The 12,600-nt window shown below is 28.3% G+C and overlaps 1 protein-coding gene across 2 annotated transcripts; it reads right to left on the bottom strand.

The window, feature by feature from the left end:
- Positions 1-8,483: 8,483 nt before the first annotated feature.
- LOC120115720 (transcription factor MYB108-like) lies at positions 8,484-9,641 on the bottom strand. Of its 2 annotated transcripts, XM_039136346.1 has the most exons (3): positions 9,340-9,641; positions 9,048-9,253; positions 8,484-9,002 (listed from the first exon to the last, which is right to left on the bottom strand). In XM_039136346.1, exons 1-3 carry the CDS (start codon positions 9,624-9,626, stop codon positions 8,698-8,700), a joined length of 798 nt encoding a protein of 265 aa, XP_038992277.1. In that variant the 5' UTR covers positions 9,627-9,641; the 3' UTR covers positions 8,484-8,697. The 2 variants fall into 2 exon arrangements, with proteins under 2 accessions (XP_038992277.1, XP_038992276.1); XM_039136345.1 differs by having other exon boundaries at positions 8,484-9,253.
- Between the last annotated feature and the right edge of the window lie 2,959 nt (positions 9,642-12,600).

Here is a 12,600-nt window from a genome sequence, read left to right as displayed (position 1 = left end):
TGAATTGAAATTACGTGAAAGCCTTTATTTTTCAAATTTGAATCGAGACGGTCAATAAACCGTCGTGTCTCGTCTCACCCATCCTTATACAAGAGATTGCAAATATGGGCCTATTTCTATGTCACACATCTCTAAAACATAGGGCCTTCAATTCCATGGACATTCGTCTTCCTATATCCAATTTTATCTGGAATGACAATGAAAATAACAAATAGTTAATTTAATAATAATTAAATAAAACAACACTATAAAATTTTAATTTAATCATTTGAAAAATTATAAAACATTAGCTAAATAATGATCGAATTGTATTATAAAACATCTTAAAAATTTATAATTCATCTCTCTAGCTCTCAAGAAAACTTATTGGCCTTTCTCATAGACAACCAAATCGAGTTCTTATACGTTAAAAAATATATCAAAATAAATCATCGATCAACAAAATTATTTGATCGCTCATAGACAACTCAAGAAAAAAAGTTTTAATATCGATATTAAAATTAGGCCGAAGCCTAGGAATGCATGAAAACCTATTATTATTGCAAAAAAGACATATTGAGGTTGAATGCTATAGGTTGTTGAAAGAAAAACAGAACGCATATTTAACATCACAAGAGAAAATAATCAGAGAAATCCAAAAAGTTGATGTAGTAAAAGATTACGACGATGATAAACTTCTAGTTACTTCTGAATTCTGATAAAGACTTTATAACAAGCGAGGAGTATGTTCTTAACTCTAATAGCAATTTTCATGAGTCTCAGTCGAAATTAAAATTACGCCGTATGAAGCTTTATCTATTTTTTTTTAGAAATAATGCATCTTGTAAGGTTGTTAGTATTGTCACAATAAAGATTAAAATAATCGATGAGATTATTAGAACACTTGTTCATGTGAGGCATGCTTCAAATTTGAAAAGAAATCTAATTTCACTCGATACTTTGAATTTAAAATGGTATAAATACTCTAATGAATGTGAAACTATGAAAATTTGTAATTACATTTTTATTGTGATGAAAGGGTATAGAAAGAACGTTAAATTTTATGTTCTATAGGATTGAATATATTTAGTTTCCTTATCATGGCAACTAATGATGACATTATTGGTGAATGAGTTTAATTTAATCGAGTAAATGAGGATTTCGTTTAAACAATATAATCATGAGACTAATGATTTTAAAAAGCATAAAATAGATAAATTTCGAGACCATAACGAATTTGAGAAGTATAAGAGAGTTTAATTCGCCATCAGAGCCAAAGATAAAGTTGTTTCTTTATAATGTTGTACAACCAACCACAAACATACAAAATAAATTAGACTATGTAGAGATTCAACGAGGTTAATGTGTTATTGATAGTCAAAGATAAAATTATTGTTGATGATAGAGATTTGTTATGCGTGATATTACTCGTGCAAATATATTTATGAACAAAATTAACACTTATGTGTGATAAAAATTTTGTTCTATAGATTAGGGTTTGGCATACCTTGAATTTGGAATACTTTTTAATATTATATCATAATAAAATCAATAAAACTAATGTTTAATCATTAAATTTATTTATTTATTATATATTTTTAATTAATTTCTTCAATATTGTTGACCATGGAATGTTGACGTAACAGCTGACATTTGCAAGTGATACGAGAAAAAGGAAATTAGACTTTTCCTTTTACATTGACCAAAGAAAAAAAATCAAAACTAAAAATACATTTCATTGACATCCACATATCATTTAGTGCTTCAAATTGTAAGGTAGCTTTCCCACCACAATACCTATGAATTTATACCATCACACGTAGATCCCCACGTGGCTCCAACGCCGTTCTATTTTCAAAGATATCGTAGATTCCAAGGACCAACACATCATTTTATATTTAAGAAGTAAATTTACAAAATTTATATAATTTTAAAGAAATAAAAATATTAAAAATATATATAAAAATTTAAAAATTTTAAAGAGAGCCTCGGCACTTGACCCTCTTGGGTCCATTTATGATGGAGTCCAGTTGTCAAATTACGGTCTTCGTTTTGCTTTTGGGGTTTCCATGTTGCATGTAAATGTCAAATAGTAAGCTCACAAATTGGTATTGCCCAAATAATCCAAGCCACGCATTCACATAATTTAATAACATTTAAGTTTAACTAATCTAGAACTCATCAAACGATTATAATAGTAAAAAATATATTATTTTTAAAGATATTATTTTTCTTAACGGTTTTAAATTTAAATAATTATTTTTGTAAAGTGTGTATGTATTATTAATAATTTTTAATTACTATAAGTAAATTATTTTATATTCATCTCAGGTTAATAAAAAAATTTGAATTAATTTTAAAAATTGATATGATAAAACTAAACATTGATATCAAATATTATATTTTTGAAATATCTCTTATTAATTTTAATTTTGAAAGTTTTAGGTCGCTTTTGAAATATATGAACAAATGAAAATATAGAAATTAAAGATATAATATATTTAATTTAATGACAAAAGTTAAATAGTATATATTATATTATATTATATTATATTATATTATTCAAATAAAATTTAGGGTAAACTATGCCAATGGTTACTCATGTTTGGGGTAGTGTTCGTTTTCACCACTGATGTTTAAAAAGTTGCAAATCGGTCACTAATATTATCGTTTGTTACAAAATGGTCCTTTGACGTAACATAAATCACAGTTGGACCGTTATCTGCTGAGTTGGATGATTGACCGACACAACTAGACCATTTTGACCAGCTATTCTTCTTCTTCAACCCTACCTTATCTTCTTCCTCAACCTAACCAAAAATACTATCCAAGGTAGCTGAGTTTGGAGTTAAAGGCTACTACAACATTTGTCTAAACAAGGCAATAGCCTCCAACCCCTTCCTATTTTTTGTCAATCTCGTTCATCTTACCCCACAAAACCACATTCCTTTCACTAGCCTCTTCAAATAATTTCATTCCAAAATCAACCAAATCATATTTCAAATACATATCTATAAGGGAGGTCTGCAAGTAAACATTAGAACAAACAAAGTTGTTTTTAAATCACAAATTTTACCTAGAGCCATGAGGGCAGCAACAGTGAACATTTCTCCAATGGCCAAAGGCAAGTTCGACAAGACATCCAAAACTCTTTTAGGCAACTTTGTAATAGCCCTCCAAGCTTTGCCACCACTCTTTGGCTTGGTTTTGCCTTCTTCATTGCTTAGTTCCGGAGCAGAATCCAACAAGATAATGTTCTTGGAACCGAAAACGACGGAGCTGTGAACCCATGGAGAATGATACACGCGTGGATTTGTTGGGTGATAGATAGAGTTTTGGTGAGAGGGAAAAGGAGATGGGGTTGAAGCCCATTGCCTTGTTTAGACAAATGTTGCAGCAGCTTTAACTCCAAGCTCATCTACCTTAGATAGCATTCTTGGTTAGGTTGAGGAAGAAGATAGGGTGGGGTTGAAGAAGAAGAAGAGTCAGTCAAAATGTCTAGTTATGACGGTCAACCATCCAACTCAGCAAATAATGTTCTAGTTGTGATTTTCGTTAGGTTGACTAACAACTGTTAATGTTGAGTGGTCATTTTGTAACAAACAATAACATTGGTGACTGGTTTGTGACTTTTTAAACATTAGTGATGCAAACAAACACTACCCCAAACATGGGTAACCATTGGCATAATTTACTCTAAAATTTAATTATAGATTTATAGTGAGGATGAGAAACAAAGATGAAATGATTTATATGTTTGAATCATTTTTCTAAGAAAATTATAAATATGTCAACTAAGAAATTTACAAACAAGTTATTGATTTTTAGAATTGAAACAAATGTCTAACGTGAGTTGGTATAATAATAGATTTAGTTTTCAAAATTTATATTATATATTCTATCAACATGAATCAATTTTTTTTAAAAAAAAATCAATAAATTTAACTCTTCATATTTAAAATTTCATTAATTTAGTCTTTTTATAATACTATCAAACTAAATGAGTGTTTCTAATTTATGATAATTTTATTCTATCCTAAAACAAGTAATATAACGTTTCCAGAAAAATAATAGTTCATTTAAGAGAAGAATAAAGACCAAATTGATAGAATTTTTTAAAATATAAATAATTAAATTTAGTTAAAAAAGTATCAGATGCTCATGTACTTTAAAAAAATCAATGTAGTCATTGTATAATTTTTTCTATCAATGTGGCACTCCAACTCAAAAAACCAAACTTAATATGGCCCTTTGACCAACGTTTTTCTTTGTTAACTATTACGGTGCTGACATGGCAGTCCACAATGGCTAATGACATAGTAGATGAGATGACAGATGGGCTAAATTGATTTTTTGATTTTGTTCGAGGGATAATTTGTTTTTTTAAGTTTAAGGGTTTATTTAGTTATTTTAAAAATAAAATTTATTTTAAATTATAAATATAATATTATTCAAATATTCAAAAAGTTAAATATAAAATACTAAAAATAAAAAATAAATTAACAAAAAAATAATTTAACTCATATGTCATGTTATTTGTCGTGTCATCAACCATCGTGAATTATCACGTCAGTATTGTAACAGTTAACGATGAAAAACATTGGTCAAATGACCACATTAAATATATTATGAGTTGGAGTGTCACATTAATTTTTTTAAAAGCACAAAACTTTCTGATGCCTTTTTTCCGTACATTTATTAAATCGTTTCAAATTGAAGTTTTTTCTTATTAATATGAGATAAGTACAAATTTCCTTTTTGAGGTATCTGTTTAAAGAAAACTCTTAACATTTCAACATTAAATGCTCACACTCCTGATATTTAAGGTACTCGTATCCGGGTCCTCAAGGTAGGGTTGTTCATGGGTGGTTAATAGTACTGTCTAGCCTAAACGGTCGGTTAACCGTTATAACGATTATGAGATTTTTCTAATCGTAACTTAACCATTAAGAAACAATTACCGCTAATGATTCAGTTATTAACGGTTCGGTTACATGTTAACAGTTATTAACGGTTCGGTTACATGTTAACAGTTATTCTATTACAATTATTTGTCAAATTTCTTTTCATAATTTATACTACAAAAAAATATAGCACTTAACACATACCTACACTAGTGTAACTGAATAAAATAAACAAGTATAACACTTAACACATACTTACACTGGTGTAAGTGAATAAAACAAAAAAGTGTAGCACTTAACACATACTACACCAGTGCAACTGAATAAAATAAAAAAGTGTAGCATTTAACACATACTTAAAACGATGTAAGTAAATAAAATAAAAAACTGTAGCACTTAACACATATTTACACCGATGTAAGTATGTACATCTCTCTCAATATCATATTACCTAATAATAAACATATAATTATATTGGTATAAGTATGTTTCAATATTTTCAAAAAAAAAATAAAAATATATATTAAGTTATTTTTATATGAATTTTATTAAATATATATATAAATTATAAATAATAGAAACTTATATTAAGTTATTTATGTAAAAATACAATAAATTAGAAATATAATTATAAATTTAATTTATCAAAGGTTAACCGTTTATCAAAACTCGTAACTGTAACTTTAACTATTAACTATAATTTTTAGCGGTTCGATTAACCGAAACCGTTTAATATTATTGGTTTGGTTAATTAACCTATTAAATATAACGGCTATACCGATTAACGACTACAATTAACGATTTCGAGTTTTTTTAGCACCCGTACCTCAAAGAATAACAATAATTCTAAAACTATTATTATACCATATCATGTCAATATTCCATCTTATACTTGACGGTTAGCCACTTTTCGTAACATTTTTTAAGTGAATGACCTATTTGTGATTTTTCTAAAAAATAACTCATTTATTACCAGACACATAATTGAGTGACCTAGAATGTATTTTACCCCTAATTTTATTCTTTGAAAATTTGTAGACACGTTTCAGTGTCGTAACCTGATAGAGGCATTGGACCACGTTGGTGGTTTCTTCCACTTTACCGGCGGCCTGCCACGAATGCCGTGCCACCGTTCTCTACACTATTCCATCACGTGCTTCACCTTCTCCTTTTTTATATGAAAGAAAAATAATCTTTTTTTAAGTAAAAAATCATCGTTAATTTTTTAGCAGTGGATAAACTATGCGTTTAGTATCACAACTGTTACTTTTGTTATGTTTTGGTAAGTCAACTATTTTTTATTTCAAAAGGATACTTATTATTATGTTTTGGTTTTATTTTAATTACCCACTGTTAAAAAATTAACGATGATAATATGTCACAAGCTAATACCATAATATCAAATAATTATTTTTTTAAAAAATAATATAATTGATTATGTTATTTTTTATTCACATGTTTATACTAAATAAGTGTTCATTAATATTTGGTGTAAAAATCAAATTAGAACATATATTTTATTATTACTCTAATATAAGGTTGATTTAACCTAAAATATATTCAAAGAATAATAGTAAACTATGTTGGATAGTCGAAGTATTTTTCGATGAAAGTGTTTAATTTTTTTTTATTTTTGAAATTGATAATTTATTATTATATAACTTAAGATGTTTTTAATTTTTACTCTTAAGAATTTTTATGAATATTTCAATATTTTAAATTTCTATAATTTCTGAAATTATATTTTCTTAAATATTAAATAAACCATTAAACTTTTAATTAAAATCTATTATATCCTTAAACTTGATCAAAAAAATCAACTAAGAATCCCTCCACATCGTCATTCATATATCTAGCACCACATCAATATAATGAATCACCACATCAAAATCATTCTATCAAATCAATATTGTAACTGTTAATGTCGATCAAAGGGTAGAATTAATGCAATTAAATAAGTTAAGGATAAAATTGATGCAATTAAAAAGTATGAGCAAAAATATTTATTTAAGTTTACTACAATGTCAAAATAACCCTTTAAGCCTTAAAAATTTAATGTTCAGATTAAGGTCTAACCTCTCAAAACGATCGAATAAGGGCTGAAAGTTTTCACACATACTTAAATGAGGATCTAGCCTTTTGAGAGAGTCGAATAAGGGCCTAACATTTTCAAATCAGCTAAAAAAAAGCTTATTGAAAATGTTTTCAAATAAAGGCCCCCATTCTAGCATATTATACAACATTAAATCCTTATTTGACTAGACCTGAAAACAATATATCTTAATTTGATTTTTTTAAAAGTTTGGAGTCTTATTTGAGCAATTACGAAAATGTTTATCTTTTATTCGATTATTTTGAAATTATATCATCATAAAAATGAACCCTAAAGATTTGTCCTTATTTGAACATTTAACCTTTTGTTTCTTAATATTTGTGAAAGTAATTAATGTGTGAATGGAATTTTAACTTTAAAGCGCACCAATGCAAAAGCTTTTGCTCGCTTAATGGGATGAAGGGAACAAAACACTGTTTCCGTACGACGGCAAGCTATTAAAAAACAAGTTAATGGACTTCTTCATTGTACTTTAATTTCTTTTCACTTGAATCACATTCCACCACGCCTCTACATTTTATTTGTTAATAAATAATTTTGCCATAAGCTTTGTTTTAAGGACAAATTACGATTTACTCCCTGTACTAAACTTAAATTTGTATTTTTCAATCATTATACTTAAATTCAGCCTACTTATTACTTAACCCATATATTTTTATAATATCATTAGATAATTCAATAGTTAACATGATAATTATTCTGTTTTTCAATAGTTTGAGGTGATTATAAAGTAATATTTGTTTGAAATAATTTTTAACTATTGTCAACGTCTACATATTCTGCAGATACAACTACTTAAACTCAACACCTCTAATTAGAATATTACTCTCTTTTATCACTTAAATCGCTTAATAAATTCAAATATTATGATTAAAATGTTCATATATTTTATAAAAATGACTACTAACTTATTTTTACATATATACATATGTACTCTCCTTTTGTGTTGAAAGGTTTTTTTTGTTACATAAAGTTTAGGTAAGAGCTGGCTCCCCCAGTCCAGGGCCAGAGTATACTAAGACCCAGTTGAGATTTACATAAGAATTTACAGATTGCCCACCAAGAGTGACGATGATGGGATTCAAAATTAGACTTACAAGCTCAAATTCCTGAATCCTAACCACTTGTGCCAACACTCTTTGGCGAAAGTGTCATTTTTAGAAGAAGAAAAAAATCAAGTAATGTTTAACATGTTAATTATTCAAAATAACAAGTGAAACTATAAAAAGATTCAAATTAAAGTATAGGGATCAAAACTAAATTAGACCTTTCGTAATAACCTAATTCTAGACGTAGTTTATGGTTCATGCCCCATGGACAACTATAAGTTCTCAAAAAGGTATTATAATCATAATGCACAGTCTTATGATAATTATCTCATATAATATAAAAAAACATATGGTGGAACCAATTATTCACATCTACCCATTATTTAACTAATTTTCTAAAACATTATTCTATAAATACAAGAAACGAAGAGAAAATCAATGTCAATATCAATGAATAGGATTAAATTAAAAAAAAGCATTACAATTAAGTTATCTCCCCCTCCCAAATAAAAAATCCAAAGCAACAAAATACAAACTAATCAAGTGTTCATCCACAATTAGACTCTAATTCTACGTGTGTTCTAAATTATTATTATTATTCTATTTTTCTTTTTTTTTCTCCATTTTTATTAGTGTATTTGAAGATATTTTCTCACATGTTGAAATTGAGTTGCTGTTGTAAGAAGTAAAAATCCTCAGCGTTGAAGAGATTGTCTAGCCAAGGGTTGAATTGCTCCAAGGATTGAACATCCATGCCATGGTTGTAGTAATTATCAGACAACTCTTGTGTAGGGTAGTTAATGGAGATGTTGTTGTTGGTGGTGTAATGATCGGAGAAATCGGAAAATTGTGAAACTTGTGTCCCGAAAGAGTCCGATGAGGCTACGGTGGTGCTCGAATTCTCTAGGGCGTAACTTGATGAGGTCACTTGTTGTGCTCCCCCAAGCTGGTCATCGCCGAATACGGAAGTCGAGGTGGTGGTGGATGTGGCGGGGACGTCGGTGGTGGTGGAGGCAGAGGCTGCGGCGGCGGCAGCTTGAATTCTTTCGACTAACCTAGGCATCCAAAGGTAACGCATGGTGTCCTTGAATTGCTTGCTGTTCACGTCACACTTGAGTTGCTTAGCATGTTTCTGGACACGAGTTCTCCAATAGTTCTTGATCTCATTATCGGTTCTTCCAGGCAAATGTTGGGCGATTTTGGACCATCTGCAACAGAAAAAAGGGTACACCGTGAGAATCAACCTCACTAAACAAAAATCTTAAATCAATGGACAAAATTTTGGTCAAAAAACCTGTTTCCCCAACGAGAGTGAAGCTCAAGAATCAAGAGCTGCTCTTCAAGAGTGATGTTCCCTCGTCGAACGTCTGGTCGGAGATAATTCAACCACCTCAATCGGCAACTTTTTCCGGTCCTTTTGAGACCAGCGCAACGAGCAAGAGAGTTCCACCGACCTTCTCCGTGTGTGGCAATGTATTCAATGAGCTTGAAGTCTTCTTCCACCGTCCAAGGCCCTCTTCTCAACTCCGTATGATCATCTTCATTAATTTGGTGAACACAATCCCTGGCCTTGACATCCATTTTTTTGAATGAAAAATAGACAAAAGCTTTTGATAAGGAGATGTATACAGGAGGAAGATGAATAGAGAGGAGGGGATTTGTTTTCGATGTGGGAATAAAGAGAAGTGGGGATTTTATAGGAGATAGCTAGGGTTGACAATGGAGAGGGAGCAACGCCCCCCTTATACTCTAATTATTCTTTGTAACACACACCGTTTTAAACTTTGACTCTTTGACTTATTTTAGTTTTCCTATGTTTCTTTTTTTTAGTTTATATCTTTTTAATAATGTTTGATGAATAAAAATAGACGAACAAAATAATATCAATTATTTATTTTCATCCATCCAACTGTTTTATAAATATATAAAATTAAAAAATTTACACTATATGTAAGTGGATCCTGATCATTTCCGAGACACGATTCATTTATACTGTGTAAAGGTTTTTAGTTTTATATTTTTTTAAGATCGTTTGATGAGTAAAATAGATTGAAGATTAATAGTAGAAAATGATAAGATATTTACTGAAAGCAAAGAAATAATCTCAAATGTCTATCTTCATTTATCAAACAATCCTAAAAATATATATTAATGAAAACATTTTTCATATCAACATGATAAAAATATTTTTATACATCTAATAAAATTAATGAAATTATCATTGAAATATTAATAATAAAAAAGTTATATAAATACTTAAAATTCAATTTTATTTTAATGTAAGTAGGATTAGGTCGGCTTTAGCAATATTTAAGTTTCAAGATATGCGAACACTTAGTTTTCCCACTTGATTGTTAATTTATTGATTAGCGCTTAATTTGCCCTATTTTCAAAGGCACTTGAATCGGTTAAACGAGCACGAGCTTGAAATATCATTTAATTTTGTGAAATTAAACATAATTAATTCGAAATTGGGGAAATTATGTAGCTTCACCACAAATTAAATTAACAAAAAATCTATCAATTAAAATTATTATTTTATAAATTTAATGGAATTAAGAAATGACACTCATGATGGAAAATTAACAGAAAATATAAATGCCACCCATAAGTTTTCTTCTTCTTTTATTTTAGTATTATTATTAGAAAATGTTTTTTTAAATAAATATTTTATTTGATGGGTTGTGGTATTTGAACTTGAACCGAGTACGGCGTGAGGGGAGAGGGTCCTAATTAGGGAGGAACTCACAACTTTAATTTAATACACAATTAATAAATCAGAAGCAATATTTAATGTATATTTATATTTTAGTACAAAATTAATTACCTTCAAACTTAATCACCTTTATCTTTATAAATTTGGATTAGAATTTGCATTTGACCCGAACCCGATGGATTTTGGGTTCATCTAATTTTATAAGGTTATTTTTTATTATTTTTCTTTAAAGTAGGTTTACATCATGTTCAAATTTAAGGTGAAAATATATGATTCGATCCAAGAATAATAATATAATTATCTTGATATATTTAAAGATAAATATTATAATATCCATCTATTTATATTTTTTAAATTAGATTTCTATTTTATCTAATAACAAATATATATATATATATATATAAGATTATATGTGTCGCATATGAGAGTAGTACGAGTGCAAATATAAGTTTTTACCTTAAAAATCGGGTTAGATTTCGAGTTAGTGGAGCTTTCTTAAACTTAAATCGAGTGATTGATAGAGGGGCCTTATACTCATAGGATTTAGATTGACAAAAACTTAGTTCGACCTAACACATGATCATCCCTAGGATTGGGACTTCACTCTTCTTATCCTATATTTTTAATATTACCTCTAGATTCGTCAATTGGATCATTGGATTGATTTCGAGTCGAGTAGATGTCAAACTAATTAACCTGGATTTCAAAACTTTTAATTCATTTTGAATTGCTTTGGGTTTGAGTTATTTAGAGTAGAAGTTGTTTTAAGTTTGAACTATTTGGATTTACAGACAATCGCATCACGTTTAAAAGTCAAAATTTTTAATTGAGTTATTTTAAATTTAAATATTTTTTAAATTCAAATAATTTTATGTTTGAATATTTTAAATTCAAATAATTTTATGTTTGAATATTTTAAATTCAAATTAATTTAAATTTCATAAATTTCTTGACCTTTTATGAGTAAATCAGATTATACAAAATTTTATTCATATTGATTGGAGCAAAATTTTGAATTGGAAACAAAATCAACAATTCCAACTATTTGCGTACATTTTCTCTCTTTTAATTGGATGAGAAATGTGAGATGGACCAAGTCAAAAAGCCATTGACAGCTACCATAGTTTGACAGTCCACAAATTTTTTTTTATCGAAATTCAAATCACTATTTGCCACTCTATATTCATCAAGTTGAATCCAATGCTTAAATTATAATTTCCAATGCATTGAAATTTATTAAAATAATACATTTATTATATATATATATATGATTTTATGTTATAAGTGATTTTTTAATAGTTTAGGATGATTATAAATTAATATATGTTCATAATTTTTTTCCCATTAATATCACACATACTTCGCAGACGTAACTGTTCAAACTTAAAACCTCTAGATAGAATAATATTCATTTAGCTATTGAGATCGGTAGATAAGTTTTATATGTAGAACTTTTTTTAAAAAGGTAAAAATATCATATTAAATCATTAATAAAATATATAAAAATTTAACATTTAAAAAAATGTGATGATCATGAACACTTCTCGATCAGTTTTTGTATTAACACTAAATATAACAATTAATATATAGATAGATAGATGCGTGAATCGGGGAAAATAGTAGTAGAAACATTAGGAAAAATGATTACATGACCATCACGTGCTATATATAAATGTGTAATTATAGGGAATTATATTATGCACATGCTTTAGCTAAGTATGATATTATAGAAATAAAAACTCAAAGTGAAGGAATAGTGTCCCTTGTTTTGTCTCTTATTGTAGGGGACATGTCTTTGTGCTTCCAAATGTTTATTGGTCGGAGGATATATAATTATGT

The sequence above is a fragment of the Hibiscus syriacus genome, unplaced genomic scaffold (assembly GCF_006381635.1).
Source record: "Hibiscus syriacus cultivar Baekdansim isolate YM2019G1 unplaced genomic scaffold, ASM638163v2 tig00110270_pilon, whole genome shotgun sequence".
NCBI classification, from domain to species: Eukaryota; Viridiplantae; Streptophyta; class Magnoliopsida; order Malvales; family Malvaceae; genus Hibiscus; species Hibiscus syriacus.
This window is presented reverse-complemented; position numbering and strand designations above follow the sequence as displayed.

Excerpts from the sequence above, each read along its gene's own strand:
- LOC120115720 (XM_039136345.1), bottom strand. The coding sequence starts at position 9,626 with ATGGATGTCAAGGCCAGGGATTGTGTTCACCAAATTAATGAAGATGAT. Across the intron at positions 9,254-9,339 it reads CACTCTCGTTGGGGAAACAG|ATGGTCCAAAATCGCCCAAC; the intron begins GTTTTTTGACCA and ends TTTCTGTTGCAG.